This window comes from Palaemon carinicauda, chromosome 28, assembly GCF_036898095.1.
Source record: "Palaemon carinicauda isolate YSFRI2023 chromosome 28, ASM3689809v2, whole genome shotgun sequence".
Lineage (NCBI taxonomy): Eukaryota > Metazoa > Arthropoda > Malacostraca > Decapoda > Palaemonidae > Palaemon > Palaemon carinicauda.
This window is the reverse complement of record NC_090752.1, coordinates 68965329-68983699: the sequence shown is the minus strand read 5'-3', so window position 1 is coordinate 68983699 and position 18371 is coordinate 68965329. Positions and strand designations below refer to the sequence as shown.

The window sequence follows — 18371 nt, the reverse complement described above, 5'->3', positions numbered from 1 at the left end:
GATGCATTCTAGGGCTTGACTGATCCTGGGGGCCGACGGAAAAGCCCGAAAAGCTCGACTCTGAATCTCCATACCTAGATAGACAATGGTTTGGGATGGGACGAGTTGGGACTTCTCTATATTGACCAGGAGACCCAATTCCTTGGTCAGATCCATAGTCCATCTGAGATTCTCCAGACAGCGACGACTTGACGAAGCTCTTAAAAGCCAGTCGTCCAAATAGAGGGAGGCTCTGATGTCTGCCAAGTGAAGGAATTTGGCAATATTCCTCATCAGTTTGGTAAACACAAGAGGTGCCGTGCTTAGGCCAAAGCACAGGGCTTGGAACTGGTACACGACCTTTCCAAAGACGAACCTTAGGAAAGGTTGGGAGTCTGGATGGACGGGGACATGAAAGTACGCGTCTTTTAGGTCCAACGAGACCATCCAGTCTTCCTTCCTGACCGATGCTAGCACCGACTTCGTCGTCTCCATTGTGAACGTCTGCTTGGTGACAAAAACATTGAGAGCACTGACGTCCAGCACCGGTCTCCAACCTCCTGTCTTCTTCGCTACCAGGAAGAGACGGTTGTAGAAGCCCGGGGATTGATGGTCCCGGACTATGACTACCGCTCCCTTTTGTAGCAAGAGCGACACCTCTTGTTGCAACGCTAGCCTCTTGTCCTTCTCCTTGTAGTTGGGAGAGAGGTTGATGGGAGAAGTTGCTAGAGGGGGACTGCGGCAGAACGGAATCCTGTACCCCTCCCTTAGCAACTTCACAGACTGAGCGTCTGCACCTCTGTTCTCCCAAGCCTGCCAGAAGTTCTTGAGCCTGGCTCCCACTGCTGTCTGGAGAGGTAGGCAGTCAGATTCTGCCTTTTGAGGACTTGGAACCCTTCTTCGATTTGCCACGATGACTGTCGGCACGGGTACCTCCTCTGCTGGAGGTTCTGCCACGAAAGGGCGGGATGAACCTAGACGCTGGTGTGTCCATCCTAGGTCTAGGCACGGAAGGTAAAGCTTTGGCCTTACGTGCGGAGGACGCCACCAGGTCATGGGTATCCTTCTGGATCAACGAGGCAGCCATCCCCTTGATCAGCTCTTCCGGAAAGAGACACTTGGAAAGCGGAGCAAACAACAACTCCGACTTCTGGCAAGGAGTGATTCCAGCAGACAAGAAGGAGCAAAGATGGTCTCTCTTCTTAAGCACTCCCGACACGTACGAAGCCGCAAGCTCACCAGACCCATCCCGAATGGCTTTGTCCATGCTAGACATGATAAGCATGGCAGAGTCCTTATCCGAAGGGGAAGTCTTTCTGCTTAACGCTCCCAAACACCAATCGAGGAAGTTGAAGATCTCAAAAGCACGAAAAACTCCCTTCAACAGATGATCCATGTCAGAAAAGGACCAGCAAATCTTAGATCGTCTCATAGCCAGTCTGCGGGGAGAGTCAACCAGACTTGAGAAGTCGCCCTGGGCAGAGGCAGGAACTCCCAAGCCGGGTTCCTCTCCCGTGGCATACCAGACGCTAGATTTGGAAGCAAGCTTGGAAGGCGGAAAGATGAAAGCAGTCTTTCCCAGTTGCTTCTTGGACTGCAACCACTCTCCCATTACCCTCAAAGCTCTCTTGGATGAGCGTGCGAATACGAGTTTGGTGAAGGCAGGAGCTGCTGACTGCATGCCTAAAGCAAACTCGGAGGGAGGAGAGCGCGGGGTTGCAGACACAAACTGTTCCGGATACAAGTCCCTGAACAGGGCAAGGACTTTCCTAAAGTCTAAGGAGGGAGGCGTAGACTTGGGTTCTTCTAAGTCGGAGTGCGGATCGTCCAAATGCGCAGCTTCGTCGTCATCAGATACTCCATCATCCGAAAGCTGAGGAGGAAGTGGCAAAGGTGGAGCAGAAAGCTGAACGGCTGAATCCGGCAGCACGGGTGCATGCGTAGCTGCTGCGGATCCAACATCATGCCGCTGCTGGTCAGTCTGCGAGCTGGCAACAACAAAAGCGGAGTGCTGGTGCGTGGGAGAGACTGCCGTGGGTTGCGGAGCATGCCGCATGGGTTGCGGAGCATGCCGCATTGCGTCAAAACACGGCAGCTTGACAGCACCTTCCCACTGCTGATGCGGTAGCTCACGCATGTCAACGGAGGGTGCAGCATGAACATGCGTCTGGCAGGGTAGACTGCGCATCGGTGGTGGAGCTCTCACAGGTGGAGTGTGGGAGCAGGCAGCCGCAGTATCTGCTGAGCGCACAACCGTGGTAGGTTGTAGGTTAACAGGTGCAGTGTCAACCTTCTCAGCACGATACTCCTGCATGAAGGAAGCAAGCTGAGACTGCATAGTCTGCAGCATGGACCACTTAGGGTCTACCGTGGTTGGTGCGGCAACAGACGGAGTAGTTGCCTGCTGCGGAACCACTCTACCCCTCTTGGGAGGTGTGCAGTCTTCGGAAGACTGCGGCGAGTCCGAACTGACCCAGTGGCTACACCTGGGCCGTTGGACTCGCTCGGAAGGGACCTTACGCTTGAGAGGTCGTGAGACCTTGGTCCAACGTTTCTTCCTCGAAACTTCTTCCACAGACGAGGAATGATAGGGCTCATTCGTCTGTTTGTGGATGGGACGATCTCTGACAGATACGTCCGCAACCACTGAGGGTACATCCGTACGCTGATCAAGGCCTGTCGAACCCTTTGGTCCTTCTACATTGCTTCTCCCCTGGGCTTGGGAGCTTGCAAGAGGTCCCGGACTGGGAGGACGACTGGCACGAACAGATGTACCCTCATGCGCAACACTGACACTGACACTTTTCACTTCACTTGCACTCACTACACTTCCCACTGCACTTTGCGCTTTCAACTCTTTGACATCGGCCAAAAGTTGATTCCGGTCATTAGCTAATGACTCCACTCTGTCACCAAGAGCCTGAATGGCACGCATCATGTCTGCCATGGAGGGTTGAGCACTAGTAGCAGGGTCGGGAGTCACCACTACAGGGGAAGGAGTAGGTTGAGGGGCATGGGGAGAGGAAAAATCAAAAGAGCGAGAAGAACTCCCCCTGATCCTATCCTTCTCTAGCCTACGTGCATTCTTTAGGAATTCGTTAAAATCGAATTCCGAAAGCCCAGCGCATTCCTCACATCGATCTTCCAATTGACAGGATTTTACCCCTACAATTGGAACAAACGGTGTGAGGATCTATGGAGGCCTTCGGAAGACGCCTAGAACAAGCCCTAACGCTACACTGCCTGTACTTAGGGACTTGAGAATGGTCAGACATCTTGAATTCTAGAAATAGTCAAGGGGGAAATCCAAAATCTAGCAAAGTTCATTAACAATTAATCCAAATCTAATCAAAAAGCTTGATAAGCTAATGATAAAGGTTCCTGAATAGCGAAGGCTAAAATCTAGAGCGAATACATCACCAAAATCGTGAAAAACAACTCCAGAAACAACAGCGTATCCAAGTAGGTCTTGCCGGTGGCACGACAGAGGAAAAATTGAGTTCTTGTTGACAAGAAGTACCTGAGTACCTACTCAACAGATGGCGCTGTTGTGTACACCCCCACCTGTATAGCGATCGCTGGCGTATCCCGACCTTAGATTTTTCTGTCGGGCAACAGAGTTGACAGCTACATGATCATCGGGTAAGATTAATATTGAAAATACACTTTTGCAAAACACATTTCTTTTATTTCTTTTTAACTGCATCTTTTAAGATTTTTGGTGATCAATCTATTTTCAAATGTTTTAAATCTTTCATCCTACTTTATTTTGAGTACTGTTCTGGTGTCTGGCCCTCAATTGCTGAATCTCACCTTAATTTGTTTGACAAAAACTTGCAGGCTATTAAATTTCTTATTCCTGATCTAGATACCAGTCTCTGGAAGCGTCGTTTAAAATTCTCCATTGGCAGAATTACATAAAGAGTTATTAGGCCACTGCCACTAGAATAATGAAACAACTGTTACCAGCTTAAGCATACTCTGCTAAAGTCTCATTTAAAACCCAAGTGCCTAGCACTGTAGCCATAAAATGTCCTAGTGCCTTATTACTGAGGATACAGAAAAGCTGCTCATGTGCGTTTGCTGCAGTGGGGGGGAGGGGTGTGCAGAGCCAGACTCCCGACCCAGTCTTCTATTATGGAATCCAATAATCATAAAGAACTAACTGAATAACAGAAAGGTGTGTGTTTCTCAATAAAAAAAGAGAGTAAATAGAGAAATTGAGGCTTGTGGAGAGGCAGTTGACTCTATAATGTGCTGTGCATCATCAAAACCCCTTACCACATGGTACACAGGAACCCCTAGAGAAACCACAAGATAGGCTAGGATTCAGATCAGGCTTGGACTATTGCCACTGCCAAAAGCATTGTTATTCTACTCAAATGCATGAAAAGAGGTAATTTTATATATAATTATCTAATCACTAAAAACTTAAAAGATTTAAATATCAGCCTGAACCAAAATACTATTTTCAGCCATAACCAAAATCTGTTTAGTCAACCTACTTGGAAACCTGAATTTATTGATCACCCCTGGATGACAATTACCAGGAGCTCCAGCAAATTAGCCTGAACTGTAGAGAGAATTAGGTTAGATAAGTGAAGCTGTAAAAACCAATGAACTCTTCCTTTGGATTGAGGGTTCAAGATAAAACTGGAAGGAGCATTATTCAATTTCCCTGCCACCTGAGACACTAATTTATCCAATTTGTAAACATACAGAAAAGTGATGTGTATTAGTTCTGTTAGGAGAGGCATCAGCTGGAGGCAACATCAAAGAAAAAACAGCATCCAAACTTACCAGAAGTATTTTCACCAAGAACATTTCTGCAAATTTCCACAAAACCAGAAAAAGGAATAAATCATTCATCTGGCATTATCCATATCAGCACTTAACCCACATATAAGAACCTATTCTCATGAAGCATTCCCTTTTCAAAACTGAATTTCCCGTTTGTGAACTACTATTGGCATTCCTTGACTGCACTTATCCCAATAGTTGATGACTTGCTTCCAAGCCCACCCTTTTATATCTACTGGGATCAATATTAATACTACTAAGGAAAATTTGACATTAGGTATATTAGGCCATGATAGCCAAATCATGGTGCAATCATACCATGAGCAATTTTGTTAAAATCTCATGGAAAAAAAATTTGTGCCTGACACCATAGGTACAGTACAGTATACAGTAAAATGACAAGCCACATTAAAAATGATGGCACAAAAATGATTGCTCATATGCAATAACTTTAATGAGAGAAGGAATGTGTGTGTGGTTGCAAATTCTTAAATCGGTCTTCCATCTCGAAATTTGGTTGCCATAAAAAGCTGACCAGATTGTGGAAAGATTGTAGTTTTGTAAAAGAACAACATGAAGTAAATGAGCGAGCAAGGCTCATGATGAGGTTATTAACTCTATAAAGTCATATGTACCATCAGAACCCTTATTAAACAGTATACAATACTAAAACTGTTGGGTAAAACAGAGAGAGCATATGATAGAGTTGATAGGGAACATACATACATATACCAAGGCACTTCCCCCAATTTTGGGGGGTAGCCGACATCAAACAAATGAAATAGAAAAGGGGACCTCTCCTCTCTACGTTCCTCCCAGCCTGACAAGGGACTCAACCGAGTTCTGCTGGTACTGCTAGGGTTGCCACAGCCCACCCTCCCCGTTATCCATGACAGATGAAGCTTCATAACGCTGAATCCCCTACTGCTGCTGCCCCCGCGGTCTTCCAAGGCACTGGAGGAAGCAGCAGAGCCAACCGGAACTGCGTCACAATCGCTCGCCATTCATTCCTATTTCTAGCATGCTCTCTTGCCTCTCTCACATCTATCCTCCTATCACCCAGAGCTTCCTTCACTCCATCCATCCACCCAAACCTTGGCCTTCCTCTTGTACTTCTCCCATCAAATCTTGCATTCATCACCTTCTTTAGCAGACAGCCATTTTCCATTCTCTCTACATAGCCAAACCACCTCAACACATTCATATCCACTCTAGCTGCTAACTCATTTCTTACACCCGTTCTCACCCTCACTACTTCGTTCCTAACCCTATCTACTCGAGATACACCAGCCATACTCCTTAGACACTTCATCTCAAACACATTCAATTTCTGTCTCTTTCATTCCCCACAACTCCGATCCATACATCACAGTTGGTACAATCACTTTCTCATACAGAACTCTCTCTAGATTCATGCCCAACCCTCTATTTTTTACTACTCCCTTAACTGCCCCCAACACTTTGCATCCTTCATTCACTCTGACGTACATCTGCTTCCAATCCACCGTTTGCTGCAACAACAGACCCCAAGTACTTAAACTGATCCACCTCCTAAAGTAACTCTCCATTCAACATGACATTCAACCTCGCACCACCCTCCCTTCTCGTACATCTCATAACATTAATCTTACCCACGTTAACTCTCAACTTTCTTCTCTCACACACCCTCCCAAATTCTGTCACTAATCGGCCAAGCTTTTCTTCCGCATCTGCAACCAGTACAGTATCATCCGCAAACAACAACTGATTTACTTCTTATCTTGCTGCCTTCTTAACACCATACACAAAAACCTGAATATTTCCAAGATAACTGAAATATACTACTCCCGGAAGATTAATCCTCCGCTATAAAATGGCTTTCTTATCTCTCTACAAAATTTTCTCAGGCATTTTGGGCATACACAAATTACATTTACTTATATCAAAGTAAGGTGAATATAACGATACAAATCCTGCATTAAATTTATAAACAATCAATTTCACTCCATTCTCATAATTCTAACCACTTCTGCAAAACACTGTAACACTGTAGCATACACAATTAGAAAGGAGAAGCACATACACAGATATAAAGTACTGTACCTGCAAGGAATCCAAGGACAAAAATCCAAAGTGAGACAGCAAAAGACGAGCAGTTTGGAATTCATGACACAATGGTAAAGCAACACATTCTGTCTCCACATCAGGATAATCTGTTATTTCTCTTTCCACTTGACGGCGAATGTTATCCTCAAATGCAATCTGAATAAAAAAAATATCAAAACAGCTACAGCAGTGTAAAATACAATAATAGTGCTACATTTGAATTAAAAATTAAAGACTTTAATTAAAGCTCATGCTGAGTTTTACAAAGGAAAGAATTTGAATACAGTATAGGCTAATCTACATTCTACAAAATCATATAATTTCCCAAGGGAAGAAACAAAGACTAACAAAATTCTCAAACATTGACCATTGCAATTTCATTTATCCATTACACAAATAGAATAACCTTATTTACTCTTACCTGATGATCCAATATCTGAAGGAGCTTATCATGTTCTGTAGCAGATTTTTCATCAACCATCATCACACTCTCTAGGCTTGGAATAGATTTATCCCTGCAAAAAAACAAAAGAAGCAATTGCATGATCGCCTTTTTGCTTAAAAGTAGGAAATGCAGAATATCAATAGTACAATTCACTATTATGAAGAAATTCCTGTGGAGGCTTGAATGAAAAACATAAAATAACCAAAATAATTTCTACCTACTGAGAAAAACTAGTACTCAGGCTTTCCTTGCTTTAGAGCAGTTATCCATAAACCGTGTGACGTGGCCCAAATTTTTGGTTGCCATATAATGTGAGTTAGGACCTGATTTTTATTCACTGTCATTGCTACTATAATCTATTATCAATGTTGCTTTAAGACTATTTTGGATTTGATTCTATGCTGACTTTGACCTTACTCATTGCTAACAATAATTACAAAACTTCAATATCAGAGCAACATATTAAATATGAAATTTCGTGAATCCCAGATAAAAAAACTGAAATGTTTGTAATTTATTAAACAGGAAGGAATCAAATTATATAAAAGATATATAATAAGTTGAAAATAATCAGATAAAAAGGAAGAAAAGAAAAAACAATTTGAACGAATAAATCAAAACTAAATATTATGAGAGAATTGAGGGAAACCATTGTAAAGTAAAAAATTAAACAATCTAAATTATATATAACATCAAAGTTAATAAAAAAATTGAATAACTAAATTTTAAGGATTTGTGATTGTGAAGAAAATCAAATCAAATTTATAAGTAGTTTATTTAGTGTTATAGATTATTTAAGAGTTTATTAAGGAAATTGTCCAAAAACAGAGTCAGTACTGTAGAATACTGTGTTGTATAATTACAGTAATGTAATAAAATCTAAAGTACAGTTCATGGACTATTAAAAAAAATATACAGTAAAAGTCCTTTTAACCAGCAAGCCTGATTAAATGGAAGCCACCAGCCAAGCTTTATCTATTCATTAATCATTATCTAGAATTGGTCGGCAATTGGTGGTTTAAAATTTGTGAGCATGCCCTCTATCGGAAGTGGCATGAACTAGCTGAAGAAAACTACAGTCAATGTTGTTATAGTTTACATTTTGTTGTTGAATTGTTTACCTGGTTTACACTAGTAAATATAACGTTTCCAAATTAATGTCAATTCATATCATGCAGAATAGTTTCTTTTTGAAGAAAACATGCTCCTTCAAACAAACTAATCTACAACTACTGTCTAAGTACACAAGTAAAACACGACCTAATCATATGACATCTGGGAATGAAGGTTCATTCCTCTCCCTTACACCAGTGAATACCCAGCCCTCTGGGTCCACAACTGCATCAGCTGTTGAGGGTAAAAGTCTCCTTACCTTCCATTCATCAAATTCTAATCAATAAATAATGTGTGAGTTGTGGTATAATTTTACTTTAAAGAAAATAAATGAGAAAATTAGGAAAAAAGTATAAAATCTGGAAATGATATAAAAGTTCATGTATGTTAATGCAATTTTGTGTTCTTGTAATTTTAAGGTTTGAAAAAATATAATACATAGATTTAAGAGAGGAAAAAAAAGTTTATTGTAAATAAGAATGTTGTTACTTTTAATATTTCTAATACCTTAGTCATAAGATACATTAGCCAACCAGGAAAATGGAAAACAATTGCTTAATCCAGTTAAATAAGGGAAACAAAATGAATTGCAATCACCCTATTCTGGATCCAAAGCAGGATTTTGACAAGACAGATGTTTTACTCAACTGTATCCAATAATAATGCATGAATATTCACATATTAGTATCATATTATAAAATACAAAGGGCAAATATACATCTTTTCTAGTGTTTCTGTATTAAAGATGATCGAGACTATTGTCTATGCATTCCAAATCAGCTGATTACGGCAAACTACAGAAGGATTTTTTTTAATTTGCTAAAAGAAACCATTATTACTTTCCTCTCATCTTTCATTTACTGTCAAATTTAACGGCACATTGAAATTTAGAGTTGTTTCATCCTTCTTGCAATGCACAATAATTATAGTCTTTAGCTTTGAAGTGTCCGATTACGAAGCTCAGGAAAGTATTAACTTTTTCTTCCAATTCTTTTAGTAGTTTTTGAGCAATTTGGTTTATCTTTTCATAAACCGAATTCTCCATCAACTAAATTTTCTTTTTGTTTTTCTCCAGTTTTAGACATACTTTTCCCCATGCCAAACAGCTTGAGCATCGTTCATTTTCCCAGCTTTAACTACTTGTTTTATAAATTTAACAGTAGGGTACATTATCTTGCCAATCTTTCCTTCATAGCAAGAAGGGGTAAAATTTAAAAATATACTTAATGTCATTTGTAACAACTACAATAATTGTTTATTATTGTAATAAAGTTGAAATGCAAGCAACACAGCTGTTGTTATCCCCATAAGTTGATCATAACAAAACAGATGTTTTTCGTTTGGTTGTTTATAGCCCTATGTGTTACTAACAATACTTTAAATTTTTTTTTTTTTTTGCTTTTTAACTTTTTAAACTAAAGTTGGGCTAAAGAGATGGAGAAAAAGAGGTTAATTTATCATATATGATTGTCTCAAATAAGGAACTTGCATGATACGTGATAAAATCCATTTCCCTTATCTAACAATTTTAAGATATTGATGTGGTTTTCCTTCTATGTTTAACATGTCTGAATTATTTGAGGTAACTTGGGTGATATGATAGGAAGTTTAAATAAGGTTTTAAGGCATTTTTAAGATGTCACCTTATACAATGGCACTTTTGATCACCTGGCAACAGCAAAGTCCCAAGGGTACTGGTTAAAAGTAATTATACAGTACTGTTGTGAGTTATTTGTGGTGTTAGTTAACAGCAAGCATGTAGGCAGTGGTTAGGTGGTTAAGGAAACTATGAGTTTACTGATGCTAGAGCATCAATATTACGTGGTTTTTCAATCTTTGGGGTGGCCTCTGTTACCTAAGCCCTGAGAAGATAGAGAGCTGACTGACTGGGTTTGTAATGAAAATGATGTAAGTATAAAACAAAATTACTTTTTCAACTTACGCTTTACACAAAGGAATTCTTTCCACACTGTCTGGGAAATATTTAGGGTTAACATTGTGTTTAATGCCAACATCATTCATTGGTAATGGTCGACCAGGATTTACTGTGTATAACTTTGCTGATGACTTATGCCTTGCAAGATGTCTCAGTTGTAATGTCCATGCCACTCTTCCAAAAGGTCCTCTGATCAATGCCGTTACAGTGGGTTGAGGATCTGGAATTGATACAAAAGCTACTCATCTTGTTACTGGTCCTAAAACTATCACATTCTGTACACAATTTATCATTATAGTATTATATTTTTGCTTGTAATATTCATATTTATACTATGCTTAAACAATGTATACTCATGTGCATCTACCTCTAGGACTTCTTGTCAAGAGTTAGTAAACTAGAATAAACAATTACAACTCAGAAATTGCTAGTTGTGATTACTGTTACTTAGACAATTGCTTTTCACAATGCTTTTATTTTACCTTGATGATTGCCTAGTGGCTGCTCTAAGAGAGCCAACATAATAGAATTTTGAGCAACAAAATAACGAAAATGTTGGACAGCGGCATCTCTTGTAAGCTGATCCGAAACATCACAGGTGTTGCAGTGGCGAAGAAGGGTTAATTCATCTAGGAGTGATGACAGACTCTCTGCTCCACACACTGATGGGAAAGTTCCAACCTAAAAATTGACAGCATATCAATTACCAAAATTCTGTCAAACATTAAAAAAATTAGGCAAAACAAGACTAAATTTTGTCAACAATGGATTTATAAAAGTGAAAGGCAGCCATAAAATACTAAAATCACATGAAAATAACAATAAACGAATTTTGAAGCGAAGCAAAAAATCTGTTTTTGGGGGAGATGGCTATGTCGTCCTGATGGAAGGTTCCTTTAGGCAGCTTTCTAAGGGATATTCGCAGAGAATTGACCATAGGTCTCCAGAATTCTAACTCATGGCGCGAATATCCTTAAAATTTCTCTTAAGGATATCGCATAATATCAGGGGATGTATATCTTGATACGACACATGGCAATCTTCACCCGGAATAGCGTTTTCGTTTCGAGGGGTAAGAGTGGCGAAACTGAAGGGGAGCCGTTATCAAGGTTACCCTTCCTCCAGTACTATTACAAGGCTCCAAGATGGCGCTCATTCCTTGTAGCATTGAGCATGGTGCTACAGATATAGTAGTTTCGGGAGGGATCTTGCCTAAGCCTTTTCTATGGAAAAGGGGAGTGGGTCCATCAGGACGACATGGCCATCTCACCCAAAAATAGATTTTTCGCTTCGCTTCAAAATCCATTTTTTGGGCACAAGCTATGTCGTCCTGATGGAAGTTTACCAGAGAATTACTTGAAAGTACTGTATCTGTGGATTTGTATAAGTGCCTTAACCTTGGGACAATTTTTATATAGTCATCCAGACTATAGAGAAATATGACGGTACAGTTATACGTCATTACCACTAATCATGGAACAATGTTAGGGCTTACTGTCGTGCTAGACAGTAAAAAAGTCTCAAGGTTTGTATATATTGTAGGAACAAATAAAAGTATCAACCAGAACTATTTGTTACTATTGGTCCAATAATATAAGGTTTACTTAGGAAATTATATAAAGAACTCTGGCTACATTTATGGTGCTATTTGCAGGGCGAAATAAGACGCAATTACACTCTTTTTAATCATTTATTTAGGCTAAATGAGTAAATTGGATAACAAGTGCAAAATGTAGAATGGAATTATACATACAACAAGTACAGATAAAGTTTTTCTACCTGAAAGGGAAGAAAAGATTAATGCCACTATAAAATTGAAAATTTGAAAAATTTATCAATATAATTTTTTGTAAATGTTGGATACTATCAACACTGTGTACAATATACACATGGCACAAGTGTTATCTGTATAATTCTTCACCTGAAAATTTGAACAGTCCCAGTGTCACCATGGTGACACCCATATAAAAGATATTGCACTGGAGGTGTCAACACCTTTTCACCCAAATTGATAGTCCCAATCAATTCACTGTTCATCGCAGCACTAGACGACAGGTTTTACTAAACTACCTGCTGCCACCTCGTAATGCTTAAGTTCGTGCACTTACTTTGCATAATGTTTGTAAAACACTCTGGATGACTTCCATCCAATATATAAGCGAAGACGCTCAAAGTCCATATACTGAAAAAAGTTCAGTGAGGAAGCAATTTTTCTTGGATCGTGACCTGCGGGTGTACTGTCAGGATCCGCTCTGCGAATGAAGTAGATGAGCTTCGCCCTCAGTTGTTTTAGGGATAAGTTCGATCCCGAGGTTTCTCCTTTGAAGAGCTGTCCTCATAGACCTTTAGACATTCTACTGAACACAGAGAGACATCTTCCTTCAGAGGGCAGATTCTCCAGGGACCCCATCTCTTAGTGGGTACCTTGTTCTTGGCGAGAAAGGTAGGATCGGGAAAGAGATTCAGTTCTCCTGCTTCTGTGAACTGAATATGGCCCTTGTATCTTGATAGGGCTAATATTTCACTAACTCTAGCCCCTGAAGCTATAGCGAACAGGAAAATAACTTTTTGGGTAAGATCCTTAAGAGAACAATTTTCATTGTTCAAGGTTGAGGCATAGTGTAGGACTTTGTCCAAGGACCATGAAATGGGCTTTGGAGGTGCTGCAGGTCTAAGTCTAGCGCATGCTTTCGGGATCTTGTTAAAGATTTCGTTCGTCAGGTCCACTTGGAAGGCGTATAGAAGAGGTCTAATCAAGGCTGACTTACATATAGTTATCGTGTTGGCAGCTAGGCCTTGTTCATGAAGGTGGATGAAGAAGGACAGGCAGAAGTCTATTGAGACTTCTTTCGGCTTTTTTGCTTTGACGAAAGCAACCGACTTTTTCCAAAACGATTCGTATTGTTCTCTTTGACTTTGACTTATATTCTTCTAGGAAGTCTATACTGTACTGCCTTTTGAGATCCCAAATCTTTTCTTAACCGCTAAGGTGAGAAAATCATGAGATGAAGGTTTTGGGTTCTCTGTGATGAAGCGAAGACAGTCAACTTCTGAACCAGTTGAGATACAGCTGAGTTCGGTAGAGGGACCAGCCTCAGCTTCAGTTCCATTACCAGAGGGAACCAGTTGCTCTTGGGCCACTTTGGGGGCTACTAGAGCTGCTGTTCCCTTGAAGGATCTCAGCTTGTTGAGGACCTTCAGTAGGAGATTGGTTGGAAGGAACAGGTAAATCCAGGTCCATTCGTTCCAGTCGAGGGACATGGCGTCCATCGCCTCCACCAGAGGGTCCTCGTATGGGGCTACATATCGAGGTAGTTTCTTGTTGTCGCTCGTCGCAAAGAGGTCGATCTGCAGTTCCGAGACTTGTTCCAAGATGAAGGAGAATGAGTCTGCGTCTAGGGACCATTCTGACTCTATTGGCTTTAGCCTGGATAGAGCGTCCGCCGTCATATTGCGGAACCCTTGTAGGTGAACTGCTGATAAGGGCCATCTCTTCTTTTTCGATAAACGAAAGATGGCTAACATCACATGGTTGATGTGGGGCGATCTCGAACCTTGTCGGTTCAGACATCTCACTATCACTTCGCTGTCCAAGACCAGCCTGATGTGGGCTGATCTATGAGGGGAAAGTTTTTCCAATGACAAGAGGACTGCCATGGCCTCCAGAATATTGATGTGAAAGGTCTTGAACAGGGATGACCAAGTCCCTTGGGCTTTCCTTTGGTGGGAGTGACCTCCCCATCCTTCCGTTGAGGCATCCGTGTGGATGGTCACTGATGGTGGAGGTGGTTGCAAGGGCACGGTCCTCGTTAGACTCTTTACCTTCGACCACGGCTTGAGAAGTGATCGCAGTAAAGTCAGTATCGGTCTTTGTAGATCTCTTCAAGCGTTTGATGCGTATCTTCTCCAGACTCCTGACGCATCTTTCAGCTGTGCTCTTAGCACTGGGTCTGTTACTGCTGCGAACTGGAGAGAGCAAAGTACTCTTTCCTGTTGGCGTCTTGAAATCCTGTCGGATTTCAGTAGTTTCTTGACAGACCCCGCGATCTCTGTCCTCTTCCCTAGGGGAATGGAGAGGCGGTGTGACTTCAAGTTCCAATGGATTCCCAGCCATTGAAACTCCTGAGCTGGAGAGAGTCGAGACTTCTTGAAGTTGATCTTGAATCCCAGATGTTCCAGGAACTGGATCACTTCACTGGATGCTTGCAGACAAGCCGTCCTGGATGTTGCCCACACCAGCCAGTCGTCCAGGTACGCTGCTACTTGAACGCCTTCCAGGCGTAGTTGTTGAGGGACTGTGTCTGCAAGTTTCGTGAAGATCCTTGGGGCTATGTTTAGTCCGAAGGGCATAGCTATGAAGACATACTTTTTCTTTTGTAGCTTGAATCCTAGGCTGACTGGGAGATGCCAGTAAGCATCTCCCAGGTCTATTGAGACTGTGTACGCCCCTTTTGGTAACAGGGTCCTTATGTGCTGAAGGGTTAACATTTTGAACTTGCTGTTCTCGATGAACTTGTTGAGTGGCGACAAGTCCAGAATGACTCTGAGTTTGTCTGAGTCCTTCTTGGGAACACAAAACAGCCTTCCCTGGAATTTGATGGACTTTGCTCTCCTTATAACCTGTTTGCTCAAGAGTTCTAAGGTATATTCTTCCAATAAGGGGGTGGAGTGTTGGAAGAATTGAGGAAATGGTGGTGGAAACTTGTTCCATCTCCATCCTAGTCCATTCTTGATTAGGCTGTGGGCCCAAGGATCGAAGGTCCAACGATCCTGAAAGTGTTGGAGCCTCCCTCCTACCTGAAGCATCTCATTGCTTCGATTGTCCGGAGGGTTTACCTCCCTGACCGCGTCCTCCCCTACCTCGTGAGGGGTGTCTTGAGGAGCCCCGTCGGGAGCCGAAAGGTAGTGGTTTGCCTCTCAAACCCAAGGTTGAATGCTGGTGACTGGGCAACCAGCTGCTGAGGCACCACTTGGAATGTGGTCTGTGGGTGAGCAACCACTTGGGGCACCGCGGTCATGGTGACTGTAGGATATTGCTGGGCAGGCCGAGTAGTCTAGGTTTCTTCGTCTTCCTTTTAGGTTGGGGAGCCACATCCGGGGAAGACTTCCATTTAGATGAAATGCCCTACTTCTGGAGAAGGTTCCTATTCTCCGTGGCGGCTTTCTCAACTACCTCCTTGACCACTTCATTTGGGAAGAGGTCTTTACCCCAGATGCTGGAAGATATTAGCTTCCTGAGCTTGTGTTTTACTGTTGCTGCAGCAAACACGAACTCTCTACAGGCTCTCCTAGCCTTCATAAAAGCGTACAGGTCCTTCACTAGGGTGGCCATATGCATTTTGGGCAGGACCATGAGCATGTCTGGGGTGCTTTTTAGGCCTGCTAACATCTCTATGCAGTTCTGTAGGGATTGGGATGCCACAAGTCTCTCCTTCGTCTCTTGCTCCTTGCGCAAGAGAAAGTCTGACAGTTTCGGGAGATTTTCGCTGAACTGCCGTCCCGCGATATCTGCATCCAACTTCCCTACTGAGAGGGTTAGGTGGACTTCCTTCCATTCCTTGTCTTCCATGGGCAGGGCTAATGACAGAGGCCTACACTCCTCTAGTGCAGGGCATGGTTTGCCTGCCTCCACTGCCTTGGCAACAGCTTTAAAAGCCTTTGACGTAAAGGGGAAGGCTATTGAAGCAGGAGCAAGAAAGGTAGGGTGTTTCTTGCTCAAGGCGGACACTTTCGAGTTCATGTAGCCCGCCTTCTTCAGGCTGCTCGACAAGAGAGCCTGTGCCTTGTCGTGGTCGAAAAACATGACCTCCTTCGGCTCCGTCTCCTCTTTTGACGCTGGCTCCTGATTCAGTCGAATGAAGTAGTCAGGGTAAGCATTAAAGCTCGGCCAGAACTGGATGTCGTCTAAGGGGACGGCTCCCATCTTCTTAGAGATGTAGAGCTTGCCGTTGGTAATTGGCATAAACTCCGCATACCTCCAGGGATTCGTCTCGGAGCAGGGTGGGAGGTCTTGGACTCTGGGTCGCTTGAATGACCCTCGGGAGGCGGTGATTCGAGCTTCACGGAGCTCTTTTTCGAGCCTCGCTTCCCTTGCTTCGCCTTGCTTGCGAATATTCTCCATAAGCGCCGTAATATGAGCCAAAACTGCCTGGCTCATTTTGTCCAAAGGAGGGGTAGAAGCAGATGTAGAGGGTGTTGGCTCCAGTGCCGGCACAGACGGAAGGGACTCCGACTCGAGTTCTTCTTCAGGAGGTAGAGTAGACTCCTCCTCGGGATCATCATTAAGGAGATCCTTCTCAGTGTCCGTGGACATTTCAGACATCCTTTCCTCCAGGTGGATGTCCATGCCTTGCAACGCCTCACTGACATCCGTCTCAATGGTAATCTGGATGCAGGGAGGTCCGAGTCGTGTATGGGGCACGACAGCTTCACTTCGGGAACAGCAAGCTACGCATCCTGTCGTTAGGTAGGTACGGTCCCGGAGAGTTCTTTTGGAATCCTCATACCCATTTGCGCAGCTTTTCTCATGCTGCATCCCTCAACTCCGTTGACTTGGGGTCGTCGAAACCTTCGGCCACCATCGCCAAGCAAATGTTGCAGTTCTGGGGGTCCCAGTACCGCAGGGTTTCGGTAGTAATGGTGCAGGCGACATGAGACCTGCACACTTTGTGACCACAGAAGTTCCTACTCCTGTGGTTAGAGAAGATCACCTCGCACTTCATTTGGGGTTCCTCCTGTAAAGAAAGGAAAATTAACCCTGGATAGGTACGGTGGGTCGTTTGCGACCCCGAGCGTAAAAAAAAAACAGGTTTTTCTCACGTGACTCACCCCTGTGACTGAATTTGTGGGTGATCGACCTGCAGGAGGTGTCTCCCCTACACGCTCTAGTAGTGTCCAGATGTGCATTGCTGTAGCTGTACTCCTTCCCCGATTTCTGAGACGCGTCGGGGTCGTTCGCGTCCGAGTTTACCCTTCTGAGGTAGTTTGCATAATTATCAAAGTTATTACGTATTATGAAATTGTCGTAGAATGGTGCAACTTGTATAGGTTATCAGTTGTGGAAAGTCTTGGTGGATTGTTTGGCTACCATGTGCATGTTTTTTTTTTTAGTTAAAATGTCGTTCATCACCACGAGGACCATTTTACCGCGAGTGCCCCTTTTTCATTTTTTTTCATTTTTTTGCCAAGTCATTTTTCCGTAAGATATTGCCAAATAGTGTCGTAAAACTTTTGCTTGTTTAGTGTTGGAAAGTGTGTCTAGATGATCTGGCTACCCATGCATGACTTTGTTTTTGTCAGATACGACGTAGTTATTGGTATATTGGGTATTTAACTGCGGTTACCAATTTCTGTTTTTTTTTTCAATATTTGTAAAAATTACTACGTAGTAAGGAATTGCCGTATATTATTCATTTCTTTTTCATGTTTATGTGTTAGAAAGTGTGCCTTGATGGTTGGGCTAACACGTGCATGTCTTTTTTTTTATCTGAGATGTCGTATATTAGAATGTCGGGCATTTTACCGCGAGTGTCCCTTTTTAATTTTTTTTAATTTTTTTGCCAAGTCATTTTTCCGTAAGATATTGCGAAATAGTGTCGTAAAACTTTTGCTTTTTTAATGTTGGAAAGTGTGTCTAGATGATCTGGCTACCCATGCGTGATTTTGTTTTTGTCAGATACGACGTAGTTATTGGTATATTGGGTATTTAACTGCGGTTGCCAATTTCTGTTTTTTTTTTCAATATTTGTAAAAATTTACTACGTAGTAAGGAATTGCCGTATATTATTGATTTTTTTTTCATGTTTATGTGTTAGAAAGTGTGCCTTGATGGTTGGGCTAACACGTGCATGTCTTTTTTTTTTATCTGAGATGCCGTATATTAGAATGTTGGGCATTTTTCCGCGAGTGCCCCTTTTTATTTGTTTTGCATTTTTTTGCTTAGTCATGTTACCGTAAGGAATTGGCAAGTAGTGTCGCAAAACTTATATTTTTATAGTGTTGGAAAGTGTTTCT

At 42.3% G+C, this 18371-nt stretch overlaps 1 protein-coding gene across 7 annotated transcripts in view; it reads right to left on the bottom strand.

Moving 5' to 3' along the window:
- LOC137621649 (ral GTPase-activating protein subunit beta) overlaps positions 1–18371 on the bottom strand; it is a 260222-nt gene that overhangs the window by 44611 nt on the left and 197240 nt on the right. For 5 of the 7 annotated variants that reach the window (XM_068352115.1, XM_068352117.1, XM_068352119.1 and 2 more), the window contains 4 exons: positions 10841–11039; positions 10365–10596; positions 7286–7379; positions 6862–7020 (listed from right to left, as the gene is read on the bottom strand). In XM_068352115.1, coding sequence (XP_068208216.1) covers positions 6862–7020; positions 7286–7379; positions 10365–10596; positions 10841–11039 — 684 coding nt within the window. The remainder of the gene's footprint in view (positions 1–6861; positions 7021–7285; positions 7380–10364; positions 10597–10840; positions 11040–18371) is intronic. The other 2 variants (XM_068352116.1, XM_068352121.1) reach the window with 1 other exon arrangement.